This window comes from Eschrichtius robustus, chromosome 7, assembly GCF_028021215.1.
Source record: "Eschrichtius robustus isolate mEscRob2 chromosome 7, mEscRob2.pri, whole genome shotgun sequence".
Classification (NCBI taxonomy): domain Eukaryota; kingdom Metazoa; phylum Chordata; class Mammalia; order Artiodactyla; family Eschrichtiidae; genus Eschrichtius; species Eschrichtius robustus.
In genome coordinates this window covers 755,196-771,561 of record NC_090830.1, presented here as the reverse complement: position 1 = coordinate 771,561, position 16,366 = coordinate 755,196, and the positions used below count along the sequence as shown (strand labels likewise).

The 16,366-nt window shown below is 40.3% G+C and overlaps 1 protein-coding gene across 1 annotated transcript in view; it reads left to right on the top strand.

The window, feature by feature from the left end:
- Positions 1–382: 382 nt before the first annotated feature.
- The window catches only part of NRBF2 (nuclear receptor binding factor 2), a 30,687-nt gene continuing 14,703 nt past the window's right edge, over positions 383–16,366 (top strand). The window contains exon 1 of the mRNA XM_068547466.1: positions 383–617. Coding sequence (XP_068403567.1) covers positions 588–617 — 30 coding nt within the window. The 5' untranslated portion in view covers positions 383–587. The remainder of the gene's footprint in view (positions 618–16,366) is intronic.

The window sequence follows — 16,366 nt, the reverse complement described above, 5'->3', positions numbered from 1 at the left end:
CTCCAGCAGGGTCTAGTCCAGTGCATGGTTTAGCATTACTCAAATCTCGTTTCTGGGAAAAAAAATCAGGTGCAAGAATAAAGGTGGGGACTTGAAAGCAAGGGAGAATGTGGCAAAGCAGAGTGAATCTGGGAAGAGTTACGCTGGAAGGAAATGGGAGAGACCAATAGCAGAAGTCAGCCACTTTTACTTAAATTCCAGCAACAAGGCTGTACCTCCTCACGTGACGTATGCGGAAGCTGAAGACATGCTTCTCGCGAGAGGAAAGATGGACCGCGAGAAAGTGTACGTTTGTCCGTGCCCCGCCTTCCCTGAGCCCCACCCACTCCCTGTCCTCCCTCCCACCTTGAACCAGCCGCGTGTGACGTGGTGACGCGTGCGTGGCCGCGGCGCGGGGGGCGGGCCCGCGGCGCCGCGCCGGAGGAGGAAGTGGTGCGGTTGTTGCTCCCTCTGCGCCCGCCGCTGGCTCCCGGGGCGCGGAGTGGGGCCACAGTCGCCGCCGCTGCGTCGCGCTCTCCAGCTGTTACCCTCCATGTGCCCGGGCTCCGTCGCTCCCCTTCCTCAGGCCGCCGCTTACCCCGGGGTCTATGGAAGTAATGGAAGGACCCCTCAACCTGGTGAGTGGCCCACAGAGGGTTGCGTCCGCCCTCGGGCGCCTTTGCCTCAGAAGCCCGGTCTCGGCGTGCAGCTGACCCTCGAGGCCGGGGGGCGGGTTTGGCGCGGGTGGTCCTGAAGGCTGGGGGCGCAGGCAAGGCGCGGCCCTACAGCGGCTCCGGCCAAGCCACGGCAGACGGCCCCTCGGGGATCCCTGGGAAGCTCCCGCCTCCTATTTCCCGCCTCCTCCAGGCGCCACCTGCCTCAGGGCTCTGGGCGAGGGGCTCCCACCAGCGGGGGCTGCCACCTCTCCAGGCCGGAGGAAATGCCTCCAAGCGCCACGTAACCACCTCTCTGCAGCCTGGAGAGGCGCTGAAGCCGGCCAGGGCAGAAATGGTGTGTAATACTGGTTCTAACTTCCAACACAGGGTCTGAAGTCTGAGCCTCCCCACTGTGGAGAGATGGAGCATAACGTATCTGACCCCCGTTTCCCTTCACCCATTTCTCACCTGTATTCAGATGCATAGACTGAGACTTCCCCTTCTCAAATAAATTAGAGACAGCTGGGAAAAAAAGACGGGGCCGTCCTTGTTTTTAGCTCAGTTTCAGCTCATTAGGCATCATGAAAATACGGTAGATGTTTGCCTTTCTCAGAACCAGCGTTGCTGGTCATTTACTTATTATGTTTTTAGGCACCTCAGGTGTAGCGATTAAAACAACAACGAGAAACACGAGTTCCGTTCCACCTGGCCACAGCATCTTTTGGTTTCCCAGAGAAGGCGTCTGTTTTGGGTACAAAAGTTAGATTACTTAAAGTTGCAGACAGACAAGAGGAACTTTTTGCAGTTCAACTGCGATGATGGGATTGGAAAAAAAGGATGTGTGGAAAATTATTAGTTTCTCACGTTGGAACTCTGAGAACCCTTGTGTGGGGCTGGATTTAAACCATTCTGTAGAGAATCAGTAGAGCCTCGTGGTTTAAGAGTATAGATTCGGGACCTAAACTGTTTGGATTTGAATTCTGACTTTGTCACTTAATAACTGTGTGAACTTGGGCAAATTAGTTGACCTCACTCTTTGTGGTTTGTTGTGAGGATTGAAAGAATAAATAGGTGTAAAGGGCCTAGAACAGTACCTGGTACATAGTGAAGTGTAAGAGTTAAGCTATTATAATAATCAGACCAAAACTCTTAATTTAAAAATCTCACTTGTGAAGTAAGGTTTGGACTTGGTGAGCTTAAAAAGTTTAAGATTCTAGGACCTAAAGCTGTGGTTCCCAGACGACTGGTGCCAGGTTAGCCGCTATGAGTACCTTGCAGTTTTATTAAGTTATGCCCTGCCCCCATTGTTTACACTTAAAAAGAATTGGACTAGATTTGTTATTTTTTTCTTTTTTTAAAGCCAGGGAAATGCCATGCAGTTTTCTTGTTTTTAAGGTGACATATAGTTGGCAGTGATGTATAGTGAATGGCTCAATACTGAAACTTCACAGGAATATTATTAGAAATAACCAGCACTTTACAAAATGCTTCCAAGTTCAAGTGTCCTTGCAAAATGACCATTGGGTTCAGTTCCAGTTAACTTCACTTTATTTGGCTGCTTGCTGCAGCATAACCCCAGCCAACTGCCCCACTAGTGTGTGGTAGCTTATGAAAAGACTGGAACTGGGTGACAGTTGTAGGTGGAGCAGCAGAGTGACCAGTTTAGGAAAAATTAGTTAGATGGTGGCAATGGTATTATCTTTTTATAGAGGAGAATTTTGCATAGTCTTGTTAAGGAGTCTAGCATAATTCCATAATCCAGCCATAAAATTTATGTATCAGAAATTTGGCATCTTGAATTCTTAAACCATTTGAGATTTGAAAGATCTGAGTTCTAGCATAGCTGTTTGATGGAAGGTAACAGTGGAACAGAGATTAACATTTACTTGAATCGTTTTACCTGTGCTGCTGAGTACCAGTGACAGGCCTCTGAATTTGTTCTCACTCAGTTTTAGAAGACTGGGGTTTTTCCCTCCTCTGTTGTCCTATATATCGTTGTAGCTTATTTATTTCATACATAGTTTGTACTCCCTTAGTCCCCTACTCCTATCTTGCCCTTCCCCCTTCCCTCTCCCCACAGGTAACCACTAGTTCTCTATATCTGTGAGTCTGCTTTTTTGTTATATTCACTAGTTTTATTTTTTTGATTTCACATATAAGTGATGTTGTACAGTATTTGTCTTTCTCTGACTTATTTCACTTAGTATCGTACCCTCCAAGTCCATCCACGTTGTTGCAAAGGGCAAAATTTCATGCATTTTTTACGGTTGAGTAGTATTCCGGTGTGTGGGGCTGCGTGTGTGTGCACATGTATCTGTATGTACATACACACACACCACGTCTTCATCCGCTCATCTGTTAATGGACACGTAGGTTGCTTCTATATCTTGGCAATTGTAAATAATGCTGCTGTGAACATTGGGTTGCATGCATCTTTTCAGATTAGTGTTTTCATTAGAAGACTGAATTTTTTGAAGACTCTCACATTCTTTTATGTCAGCAGATGTTCAATCCAGGATACAGTTGACTCAACATGAGAAGTACTTCTCAATGCTATGGTTTTGAGTGCTTTTGAACATCCAATTAGCATATACTAGCTTTTTCTAATGACATCATAGTGTAGTCCAAATTGATTGCATAAGGACTTATTATAGTACCTAGATTTATAATCATGTGTCCTCAGAGCATCCTTGGAATTTAGTAAGAATTGCTTCCCAGTTTTACAGATAAATAAGCCTAGACAAATTTAGTAATTAGATCAGTGACTCAAATACATTATGGACCACACCTTATTTTATTTATTTATTATTATTTTTAAAATTTATTTATTTATTTTTGGCTGCGTTGGGTCTTCGTTGCTGTGCGCGGGCTTTCTCTAGTTGCAGCAAGTGGGGGCTACTCTTCGTTGCGGCGCGCGGGCTTCTCCTTGCGGTGGCTTCTCTTGTTGCGGAGCACGGGCTTCAGTACTTGGGCTCGTGGGCTCTAGAGCGCAGGCTCAGTAGTTGTGGCGCACGGGCTTAGTTGCTCCGCGGCATGTGGGATCTTCGCGGACCAGGGCTCGAACCCGTGTCCCCTGCATTGGCGGATTCTTAACCACTGCGCCACCAGGGAAGCCCCACACCTTATTTTAATATCATGACTTCTTTCTAGCAATGCTTCTGTATTAATGGACTTATAAATTTCATTTCAATATGGTCCTTATCTATATTGAATTATAGATGCTGTGTCAGTATTTAGTACCTGTGCTCTAAGTTAGGTTTACAGTAAGGGCTTGTAGGCTTATTGCCTCACAGTGATTTTTAAGATATGGAAGAGACCAGTTTGAAATAGTCATTATAATATATAGTACAGATATTCTGGTTTTTGAAGTTGGGCAAAAGAAAAATAGGATAAATCGTATTTACATTGGTGGGGGGGGGAATAGCTAGTCTTTGGACTCTGAATAAGTTTTGTTACATCAGTTTTTTTCTTTTTGTCAATTTTTAATATGGAAAAATTCTAACATATAAAATTACTTAGTATATATTTAGGCCTTTCTTTCCATACATTTAATTTTGGCAATGCAAGTGCTAGTAGCAAATGTCAAAACTTGTGTGAGATAATTTCTAGTTCTTTGTTTTGTTTGCAGCCTATTTGGGAAGTGATGTCAGACTTTAATTTACGCATGACTGTGTTGCTCATGCTTTGCTTACCTACTCTGCAAACTCTGAGGACATGGTCCATGTGACTGTGTGACCATAATTGTATTCTATGTGTTTGGCCCTTTTAAGAGTGCTGAGAATATATATGTTTGTTGAGAAACTGAGCTGCTATTCAGAGTGCTCAACTCTTCTAATCTAAGAAAAGGAATCAGATGTAGTCCAAAGAATGGCCTTGTACGTATTGGGGGTCTTTGTAACTATTCCATGTTAGTTATATTGGCAATAAAAATGAAATCTTGTTGCCCTGAAAAATGTCAAGGAAAATTTCATCTTGTCACAGGCTAGGCTAGGCTAGGCTTAATGGAAACACTCTGGGGTAAGGCCGTAGAGCACTAAGACTTATCCAGTAATTACAGAGTGCTGGAGTTGGCATCAGGCACTTACATGTATTATTTGTTTTGTTTTCTTTGTAGCTGTATGAGATATTTCCCCATTTTACAGATGAAAACTTAGAACTGCAGAGTGAGTGGTGGTAGTTGGATTTGAAAGCAAGATTCTAAATAAAATATCTAATCTTTCCGTTATATCAGTGTTTGCCCATTTGTTTTGACTGTGATCCACAGTGAGAAATTTTTACATAATGACTAGTACACACATACCTAAGTGTATGTTACTGCAGAGCTTGCTACACTATGGATGTGCCTCCTGGAATTGTGCAAAATGCAGGGACACTCATAAATTTCACCGAAAACAAGACAAAAAAGTAAAAGCCTGAAGCATCATATGATGCTGTGTGTGTGGGGGGGGGTATAGTGCTATATATGATGCACTCTAATATTTACCATTAGAGCTTTTTAAATGCTGGTTGTGACCCACAGATTGATTTCAGGACTCATTACTGGGTTGCATCTTGTAATTTGTCTTCACAGCAGATGGTGGCAGTTGTAAAAAAACAAAAAACAAAAAAGCTAAAGTGGAATCTTATGGAAATTGACTTAAAATCAAAAAGGTTTTCCTGGATCTCTCTAATACTTGAGCAGTTATCCTAAATACAGTTGCATTACATTACTTAGATAGTTGATTCAGTACTTACAGTTAGGAGATACTACTTGCCTTTAGGAGACTCACAGTCAATTGATTCAGAAATGGGGAGTGAGTGAGTTTTCTCCTTTGCTCTCCATTGAAGCACTGCCACAAGGTTCAAGAGTGCATTAGATTTTCCTCTGTCACCTTATTGTGTTTGGTATGGTGTTCCTTTTTTTTTTCATCTTTACATACAGTTTTCCCCAAGGACACAGAAATAAATAAATAGAAAATAATAGAGTGTAATACTCTTTTCCTTTGGGAAAGAAGACAATATTGAACCTGTAGTTTTAAGGCAGTTCAGCATGTAGTTCTTGGTGAGGGAAGTCGCTTGGTAATCTAGCTGTACTTAGTATTTTTGTTGGTTGCAGGTGATAGAAACCCACTTCAAATTAGCTTAAATCAAAAGGGATAATTTATTGGAATCAAAAGAAAGGTGCAGGAAGGGCAGGACTACAACGTAGGTGGGTCTAAGAACTTGTGGGACCTGGGACTCAAAGATAATCAGATTTTCCCACTCTGCCTCTTCAAACTTTATTGCTTTACTCCTTCTCTCTCCAGATCTACATTTTCCACCTGGCTAATTCCTGAGTATCACATTAGTTATAACTACTTAAAGCCTTCTTGACATAACCTCTGGTCCTGAGTTTGAAAATCTGTTGGAACGGTTCTTTAGGTGTCTAGGGGACAAGGTAATATAAAAATATGGCATCTTCCATGGGAATCTTATTGATTGCCTAGGAAGAAGAGCATTTCACAGAGAGGGGTGGGGCATGTGGAAAGTGTTGGCTGTTTCTGATGAGAATTCAGCAAGGGAGGAATTTGTACAGGGCACATGGAGTAAGACATTACTAAATCTGAAGATTTTGTACTTTTTATAAAGGTTTTAGAACATTTTGTAGTATTGTGCTTTCATTTTTACTCAGGGAGTAGGAAACTGCTGGTTAAAATGTCCTCAAGATTGGATGGATGAAATAGTGAATGAAGTAAATGTACCAATAACTAGTTTTCTGTAGCTCTGTATAGATGTATATACATATGTATAGTTGTTTATCTTAGACTTTTTTATTTTATTTTATTTATTATTTTTGGCTGCGTTGGGTCTTTCTCTACTTGCGGTGAGTGGGGGCTACTCTTTGTTGTGGTACGCAGGCTTCTCATTGTGGTGGCTTCTCTCGTTGTGGAGCACGGGCTCTAGGTGTGCAGGCTTCAGTAGATGTGGCTCGCGGGCTTAGTTGCTCCGCGGCATGTGGGATCTTCCCGGACCAGGGCTCGAACACATGTCCCCTGCATTGGCAGGCGGATTCTTAACCACTGCGCCACCAGGGAAGTCCCTTTATCTTAGACTTTGATGCAGAGTTTTATTCTGATATTTACTGTGAAATACAGTAATGTTCTCTTGGCATTTAAGAATCTTTGGTTTTGTTACCAACCTTCAGCATAACCTCTCCCATCCTTCTATCCAACTAACTGTTCATTGATCCACCCAACATTGTGAGCAGTTACTGTCTATCAGGTACTGTTCTGGACATCAAGGATTTGACAGTGAATAAGACAAAGTCCCTGTTCTTACAGAACTTTTATCCCATTCTCTAGTTTTCTTTTCATCTGTTGTGGTCTCTTTCTCCCTTTACCAACTTAAGCATAGTTATTTTGAGTTCCTTGCTATTCCAATACATGGATAATCTCTGGGTCTGTTTCTGTTGTCTTTTTCTCTTTGTTATCAGTGACATTTTCCTGCTTGACATGCCTAGTAACTTTATTGTGTATTACACATTGTGGATGATGTGTTGTAGAGATTCTGAATTTGTTATCTTCCTCCAAAAATGTTAAGTTCTGGCTGGCAATTAAAATACTAGCAGATCACCTTGATCCAGTCTAGGCTTGATTTTAGGCTTTATCAGGGTGGGTCTATTTCAGCTTTGCCCATAATGCCTAGAATGTAGTCCTTACTCCTAGGGCTAGACTTTGAGGTCTCAACTCAAAGCCCCAAGTATTCACCAAAGTTATACTCTCTCTAGGCCCAAACTGCAACCTTTCTCCCCAACACTGTGTGGCTTCTGAATTCTTTGCTAAGAGGTTCTGCTAGGCTTCCTGGAATTGCGCCCTGTTCATGTGCAGCTTATATGTTAGGGGAGGACCTGAGAGGATTTTTGATGCATATTTTTAGAGTGTCTTCACTGCACTTCCCTCCAACCCTGGACTCCTTAAAATCTAGTCTTTTTCGTTCCAATCTCCATCTCCTTTGCCCAGTGAGATACTGCCTTCTGCTTGGGCTTTGTTTTCTTGCACTCCATTTTTGAAAATGCACTCAGAAAGAAAGCCAGGGTGAATGCAGGTTTCACTTTGTGCATTTCCCTTTTCTTAAAACTTAGCCTTCTGTTACTTTTTGTTCTGTGTCTGTAAACTGTTGTTTTTATATATTTCGCCCAGCTTTGTAGTTGTTTACAGTTGGAGGGTAAACCATTGCCAGCTACTCCATCCTACCTGGATTAGAGGTACAAATTTCCATGAGAATTTTCAAAGAATTCTCAAAACACAATTAAGGCAGTTTATTGTAAACCCTAAATGCCAGAAACTGCTTTAATATGAGATTGTGGTATCACAAAAGCTAATACTGCCAATATTCAGTGATAGGTTATCACAGCTCTGTAAGGATTGGCCAGTTACTTACTGCTTTCCATATTTAAACATCTATTTTCAAGGAAAGTTTGAGGCAGCTTACAATAAAAGACAGATGGCATACTATTAAAATATTAGTTACCTATTGAGGTAAATTATTCCAAAATTTAGCAGCTTAAAACAGTGCATGTTTGTTTTCTCACAGTTTCTGTGTGTTAGGAATAAAGGCATGACTTAGCTGGGTTCTTTGCTTCAGGGTCTTTCACAAGGCTACAGTCAAGTTGAGGGTCAGCTGGGGGTGTGGTTCCATTTGAAGGCTCTGCTGGGGCAGGAGCTGCTTCCAAACTCATTCACAGGGGTGATGGCAAGGTTTCGTTCCTTGAGCGGTTTTGGATTGAGCACTTCAGTTCCTTGCTGGCTGTTGGCAGGCCACCTCATTCCCTTCTGTGTGAGTCTTTCCTTGGGGCAGCTGACAGCATGACTGTTGGCTTCATTAAAGTAAGCAAGGGAGAGAGAATGTACCAAGGTGGAAGTGACAATCTTTTGTAACCTCATCATGGAAGTGACACCCCATCACCTTGGCGGTATTCTGTTTCTTAGATGCAAGTCACTAGTTCCAACCCACATTTGAGGAGGGGAAATTACATAAGGTTGTGAATACCAGGAGGCAGGGGTCATTGGGAGCCATATCAAGCTGCTACCACAATTGCTGATAGAAAAACAAAGAAAATAAGAACTGAAGCAACAAAGGATATTGAGACAGTATAATCCTTTGGGGCTACATCAAACTAAAAAGCTTAGGCCCAGTAGAGGAAATCATCAACAAAATGAAAAGGCAACCTACCAAATGGGAGAAAATATTTGCAAAGCATGTAGCTGATAAGGGACTAGTATCCAAAACAACAGAAAGAACTCACACAACTAAATAGCAAAAAAAAAAGCAAAATATCTGATTAAACAGCAGGCAGAGGATCTGAATAGACATTTTTCCAAAGAAGACATACAAATGGCCAACAGGTACTTGAAAAGATGCTCAACATCACTAATCAGGGAAATGCAAATAAATCAAAACCACAATGAGGTATCATCTCTCAGCTGTTAGAATGGCTGTTATCAAAAAGATAGGAAATAACAAGTAACAGGTGTTGGCGAGGATGTGGAGAAAAGGGAACCCATGTGTGCTGTTGGTGGGAATGTATATTGGTGCAAGCACTGTGGAAAACAGTATAGAGGGCCCTTGAAAAATTAAAAATAGAAATATCAGGACTTCCCTGGTGGTCCAGGGGTTAAGACTCTGCTTCCACTGCAGGGGGCACAGGTTTGATCCCTGGTCCAGGAAGTTCTGCATGCCACATGGTGCGGCCAAAAAAAAAAAAAACTACTATCCTGCAGTTCCACTTCTGGATATATTTCTGAATAAAATGAAAACACAAAAAACGTCTATATTGGTCTACAAATGTTCTGACACAACTGAATCACCCTTTGAGTGACAAAAAATAAAGTTCAGAAAAGTTTACACTAGGTTATTCACTGGAATGGAGAAATCATGTTGCAAAAGTGTGTGAGTGTGTGTGCATGCATGTTTTACAGAAGTGCCAAACATTACAGAAGTAATTTCCCCACCTTAACTACTCAGGATAATTGCTCATATCTTAGGATTCCCATGGTGAGAAATGAATCAATCTATTTCCTAGATTAAGATGATTAAACGTTTTTTTTTCACACACACACACTGTATTTTATTTTTACAAGAGATAAATAAACTGACACCAAGCATTGTAAATGGATGACCACAACAAAAGCAACAGTGATTGCAATTACCAAACACGAAACACACTCATACTATATCATAATATTGACATTCAGTCCAGTAATCCTCCACTGTAACAGCTCCTATACTTTGCAATGAAAATTGATTTGTATATTTTTTGCCTCTGAGTCCTTGTGGGATTTTTTTTTTTTTATTCAGACAGAAAGTCACAAAAATTATAATCATCCTCATCAGTTCATTCAGTCCCATGTAATTAATTTTTTTTTCATATTGATCTTTTGTTAGCACTTTTATGAATTCATCAGTTTTCCATTAGAGTTCTGAAAATGCTTATTCATTCAGTTCAGCAGTATAGTCAGTTACAAGAAACCTGTACTTGTCAAGAGTCTTTTCCATGAATTCCTTGAAGATGAAACCCTTTTATAGGAACATTTTTGCAAAAGCATTAGAGTACACCCAGAACTGTTTGTAAATGACAAAAGACTTAAAAATGACCACGGTTAAAGATTTGATGAAAGTTCATAATAATGCAATTGACAAGGAAATTTAGTTATTTCTGAGATATACATTTTAAAGTAATAACTAGAATTATGACTTATAACATTATACCAGAACATATAAGATTTTTAGAAATTTCATGTAATGTCTGAAACATTTATATTAACATATTTCCATACAAATAACCCAAAGAAAGTTTTGTATTAGTTGTTTTGTTTTTTTATACTGCAGGTTTTTATTAGTCATCAGTTTTATACACATCAGTGTATACATGTCAATCCCAATCGCCGAATTCAGCACACCACCATCCCCACCCCACTGCAGTTTTCCCCCCTTGGTGTCCATATGTTCTCTACATCTGTGTCTCAACTTCTGCCCTGCAAACCAGTTCATCTGTACCATTTTTCTGGGTTCCACCTACATGCGTTAGTATACGATATTTGTTTTTCTCTTTCTGACTTAACTTCACACTGTATGACAGTCTCTAGATCCATCCACGTCTCAACAAATGACTCAATTTCCTTCCTTTTTATGGCTGAGTAATATTCCATTGTATATATGTACCACAACTTCTTTATCCATTCGTCTGTCGATGGGCGTTTAGGTTGCTTCCATGACGTGGCTATTGTAAGTAGTGCTGCAGTGAACATTGGGGTGCGTGTGTCTTTTTGAATTATGGTTTTCTCTGGGTATATGCCCAGTAGTGGGATTGCTGGATCATATAGTACTTCTATTTTTAGTTTTTTAAGGAACCGCCATACTGTTCTCCATAGCGGCTGTATCAATTTACATTCCCACCAACAGTGCAAGGGGGTTCCCTTTTCTGCACACCCTCTCCAGCATTTGTTGTTTGTAGATTTTCTGATGATTCCCATTCTAACTGGTGTAAGGTAGATACCTCATTGTAGTTTTGATTTGCATTTCTCTAATAATTAGTGATGTTCAGCAGCTTTTCATGTGCTTCTTGGCCATCTGGTCTTCTTTTGAGAAATGTCTATTTAGGTCTTCTGCCCATTTTTGGATTGGGTTGTTTCTTTAATATTGAGCTGCATGAGCTGTTTGTATATTTTGGAGATTAATCCTTTGTCCATTAGTTCGTTTGCAAATATTTTCTCCCATTCTGAGGGTTGTTTTTTCATCTTGTTTATGGTTTCCTTTGCTGTGCAAAAGCTTTGAAGTTTCATTAGGTCCCATTTGTTTATTTTTGTTTTTATTTCCATTACTCTAGGAGGTGGATCAAAAAAGATCTTGCTGTGATTTATGTCAAAGAGTGTTCTTCTTTTGTTTTCCTCTAAGAGTTTTAAGGTGTCCGGTCTTACATTTAGGTCTCGAATCCATTTTGAGTTTATTTTTGTGTATGGTGTCAGGGAGTGTTCTAATTTCATTCTTTTACATGTACCTGTCCAGTCTTCCCAGCACCATTTATTGAAGAGACTGTCTTTTCTCCATTGTATATCTTTGCCTCCTTTGTCATAGATTAGTTGACCATAGGTGCGTGGGTTTATCTCTGTGTTTTCTATTTTGTTCCATTGATCTATGTTTCTGTTTTTGTGCCAGTACCATATTGTCTTGATTACTGTAGCTTTGTAGTATAGTCTGAAGTCAGGGAGTCTGATTCCTCCAGCTCCGTTTTTTTCCCTCAAGATAGCTTTGGCTTTTGGGGTCTTTTGTGTCTCCATACAAATTTTAAGATGATTTGTTCTAGTTCCGTAAAAAATGCCATTGGTAATTTGATGGGGATTGCATTGAATCTGTAGATTGCTTTGGGTAGTATAGTCATTTTCACAATTTGATTCTTCCAATCCAAGAACATGGTATATTTCTCCATTTGTTGGTATCATCTTTAATTTCTTTCATCAGTGTCTTATAGTTTTCTGCATACAGGTCTTTTGTCTCCCTAGGTAGGTTTATTCCTAGGTATTTTATTCTTTTTGTTGCAATGGTAAATGGGAGTGTTTCCTTAATTTCTCTTTCAGATTTTTCATCAACAGTGTATAGGAATGCAAGAGATTTTTGTGCATTAATTTTGTATCCTGCAACTTTACCAGATTCATTGATTAGCTCTAGTAGTTTTATGGTGGCATTTTTAGGATTCTCTATGTATAGTATCATGTCATCTGCAAACAGTCACAGTTTTACTTCTTCTTTTCCAATTTGTGTTCTTTTTATTTCTTTTTCTTCTCTGATTGCCGTGGCTAGGACTTCCAAAACTATGTTGAATAATAGTGGTGAGAGTGGACATCCTTGTCTCGTTCCTGATCTTAGAGGAAATGCTTTCAGTTTTTCACCATTGAGAATGATGTTTGCTGTGGGTTTGTCATATATGGCTTTTATTATGTTGAGGTAGGTTCCCTCTATGCCCACTTTCTGGAGAGTTTTTGTCATAAATGGGTGTTGAATTTTGTCAAAAGCTTTTTTGGCATCTATTGAGATGATCATATGGCTTTTCTTCTTCAATTTGTTAATATGGTGTATCACATTGATTGATTTGCGTATATTGAAGAATCATTGCAACCCTCGGAAAAATCCCACTTGATCATGGTATATGATCCTTTTAATGTGTTGTTGGATTCTGTTTGCTAGTATTTTGTTGAGGATTTTTGCATCTATATTCATCAGTGATATTGGTCTGTAATTTTCTTTTTTTGTAGTATCTTTGTCTGGTGTTGGTATCAGGGTGATAGTGGCCTCATAGAATGAGTTTGGAAGTGTTCCTTCCTCTGCAGTTTTTTGGAAGAGTTTGAGAAGGGTGGGTGTTAGCTCTTCTGCAAATGTTTGATAGAATTCAAAGCCATTTGATGGCTGTGAAGCCATCTGGTCCTGGACTTTTGTTTGTTGGAAGATTTTTTTAAAAATTAATTTTGTTTATTTTTGTCTGTGTTGGGTCTTCTTTAATGCGCGCGGGCTTTCTCTAGTTGTGGCGAGTGGGGGCTCCTCTTAGTTACGGTGCGCAGGCTTCTCATCGCGGTGGCTTCTCTCTTTGCGGAGCACGGGCTCTAGGCACGCGGGCTTCAGTAGTTGTGGCACTCGGTCTCAGTAGTTGTGGCTTGCAGGCTCTAGAGCTCAGACTGAGTAGTTGTGGCGCACGGGCTTAGTTGCTCCGTGGCATGTGGGATCTTACTGGACCAGGGCTCGAACCTGTGTCCCCTGCATTGGCAGGCAGATTCTTAACCACTGTACCACCAAGGAAGCCCTGTTGGAAGATTTTTAATCACAGTTTCAATTTCATTACTTGTGATTGGTCTGTTCATATTTTGTGTTTCTTCCTGGTTCTGTCTTGGAAGGTTATACCTTTCTAAGAAATTGTCCATTTCTTCCAGGTTGTCCATTTTATTGGCATAGAGTTGCTTGTAGTAGTCTCTTAGGACGCTTTGTATTTCTGCGGTGCCTGTTGTAACTTCTTTTTCATTTCTAATTTTATTGATTTGAGTCCTCTCCCTCTTTTTCTTGATGAGTCTGGCTAATGGTTTATCAGTTTTGTTTATCTTCTCGAAGAACCAGCTTTTAGTTTTATTGGTCTTTGCTATTGTTTTCTTTGTTTTTATTTCATTTATTTCTGCTCTGATCTTTATGATTTGTTTCCTTCTGCTAACTTTGTGTTTTGTTTGTTCTTCTTTCTCTAGTTTCTTTAGGTGTAAGGTTAGATTGTTTACTTGAGATTTTTCTTGTTTCTTTAGGTAGTCTTGTATACCTATAAACTTCTCTTTTAGAACTGCTTTTGCTGCATCCCATAGGTTTTGGATCGTCGTGTTTTCATTGTCATTTGTCTCTAGTTATTTTTTCATTTCCTCTTTGATTTCTTCAGTGATCCCTTGGTTATTTAGTAACATATTGTTTAGCCTCCATGTGTTTGTATTTTTTACGTTTTATTCCCTGTAAGTCATTTCTAATCTCATAGCGTTGTGGTCAGAAAAGATGCTTGATGGGCTTCCCTGGTGGCGCAGTGGTTGAGAATCTGCCTGCTAATGCAGGGGACACGGGTTCGAGCCCTGGTCTGGGAAGATCCCACATGCCGCGGAGCAACTAGGCCCGTGAGCCACAACTACTGAGCCTGCGCGTCTGGAGCCTGTGCTCCGCAACAAGAGAGGCCGCGATAGTGAGAGGCCCGCGCACCGCAATGAAGAGTGGCCCCCGCTTGCCACAACTAGAGAAAGCCCTTGCACAGAAACGAAGACCCAACACAGCCAAAAATAAAATAAAATAATAAAAATAAGTACATTAAAAAAAAAAAAAAGAAAAGAAAAGATGCTTGATATGATTTCAGTTTTCTTAAATTTACTGAGGCTTGATTTGTGACCCAAGATGTGATCTATCCTGGAGAATGTTTCGTGCGCACTTGAGAAGAACGTGTAATCTGCTGTTTTTGGATGGAATGTCCTATAAATGTCAATTAACTCCATCTGGTCTATTGTGTCATTTAAAGCTTCTGTTTATTTATTTTCATTTTGGATGATCTGTCCATTGGTGTAAGTGAGGTGTTAAAGTCCCTCCCTATTATTGTGTTACTGTTGATTTCCTCTTTTATAGCTGTTAGCAGTTGCCTTATGTATTGACGTGCTGCTATGTTGGGTGCATATATATTTATAATTGTTATATCTTTTTCTTGGATTGATCCCTTGATCATTATGTAGTGCCCTTCCTTGTCTCTTGTAACATTCTTTATTTGAAAGTCTATTTTATCTGATATGAGTATAGCTACTCCAGCTTTCTTTTCATTTCCATTTGCGTGGAATATCTTTTTCCATCCCCTCACTTTTAGTCTGTATGTGTCCCTAGGTCTGAAGTGGATCTCTTGTAGACAGCATATAGATGGGTCTTATTTTTGTATCCATTCAGCAAGCTTGTGTCTTTTGGTTGGAACATTTAATCCATTCACGTTTAAGGTAATTATCGATATGTATGTTCCTATGAGCATTTTCTTAATTGTTATGGGTTTGTTTTTGTAGGTCCTTTTCTTTTGTGTTTCCCACTTAGAGAAGTTCCTTTAGCATTTGTTGTAGAGCTGGTTTGGTGGTGCTGAATCCTCTTAGCTTTTGCTTGTCTGTAAAGCTTTTGATTTCTCCATCGAATCTGAATGAGATACTTGCCAGGTAGAGTAATCTTGGTTGTAGGTTCTTCCCTTTCATCACTTTAAGTATATCATGCCACTCCCTTCTGGCTTGTAGATTTTCTCCTGAGGAATCAGCTGTTAACCTTATGGAAGTTCCCTTGTATGTTATTTGTCGTTTTTCCCTTGTTGCTTTCAATAATTTTTCTCTGCCTTTAATTTTTGCCAGTTTGATTATTGTGTCTCGGCGTGTTTCTCCTTGGGTTTATCCTGTATGGCACTCACTGCGCTTCCTGGACTTGGGTGGCTATTTCCTTTCCCTTGTTAGGGAAGTTTTTGACTATAATCTCTTCACATATTTTCTCTGGTCCTTTCTCTCTCTCTTCTCCTTCTGGGACCCCTATAATGTGAATGTTGTTGTGTTTAATGTCCCAGAGGTCTCTTAGGCTGTATTCATTTCTTTTCATTCTTTTTTCTTTAGTCTGTTCTGCAGCAGTGAATTCCACCATTCTGTCTTCCAGGTCACTTATCCGTACTTCTGCCTCAGTTATTCTGCTATTGATTCCTTCTAGTGTAGTTTTCGTTTCAGTTATTGTATTGTTCATCTCTGTTTGTTCTTTAATTCTTCCAGGTCTTTGTTAAACATTTCTTGCATCTTCTAGATCTTTGCTTCCATTCTTTTTCCGAGGTCCTGGATCATCTTCACTATCATTATTCTGAATTCTTTTTCTGGAAGGTTGCCTATCTCCACTTCATTTAGTTGTTTTTCTGGGGTTTTATTTTGTTCCTTCATCTGGTATAGAGCCCTCTGCCTTTTCATCTTGTCTGTCTTTCTGTGAATGTGGTCTTTGTTCCACAGGCTGCAGGATTGTACTTCTTCTTTCTTCTGCTGTCTGCTGTCTGGTGGATGAGGCTATCTAAGAGGCTTGATGGGAGGGACTGGTGGTGGGTAGAGCTGACTGTTACTCTGGTGGGCAGAGCTCAGTAAAACTTTAATCCACTTGACTGTTGATGGTTGGGGCTGGGTTCCCTCCCTGTTGGTTGTTTGGCCTGAGGCAACCCAACACTG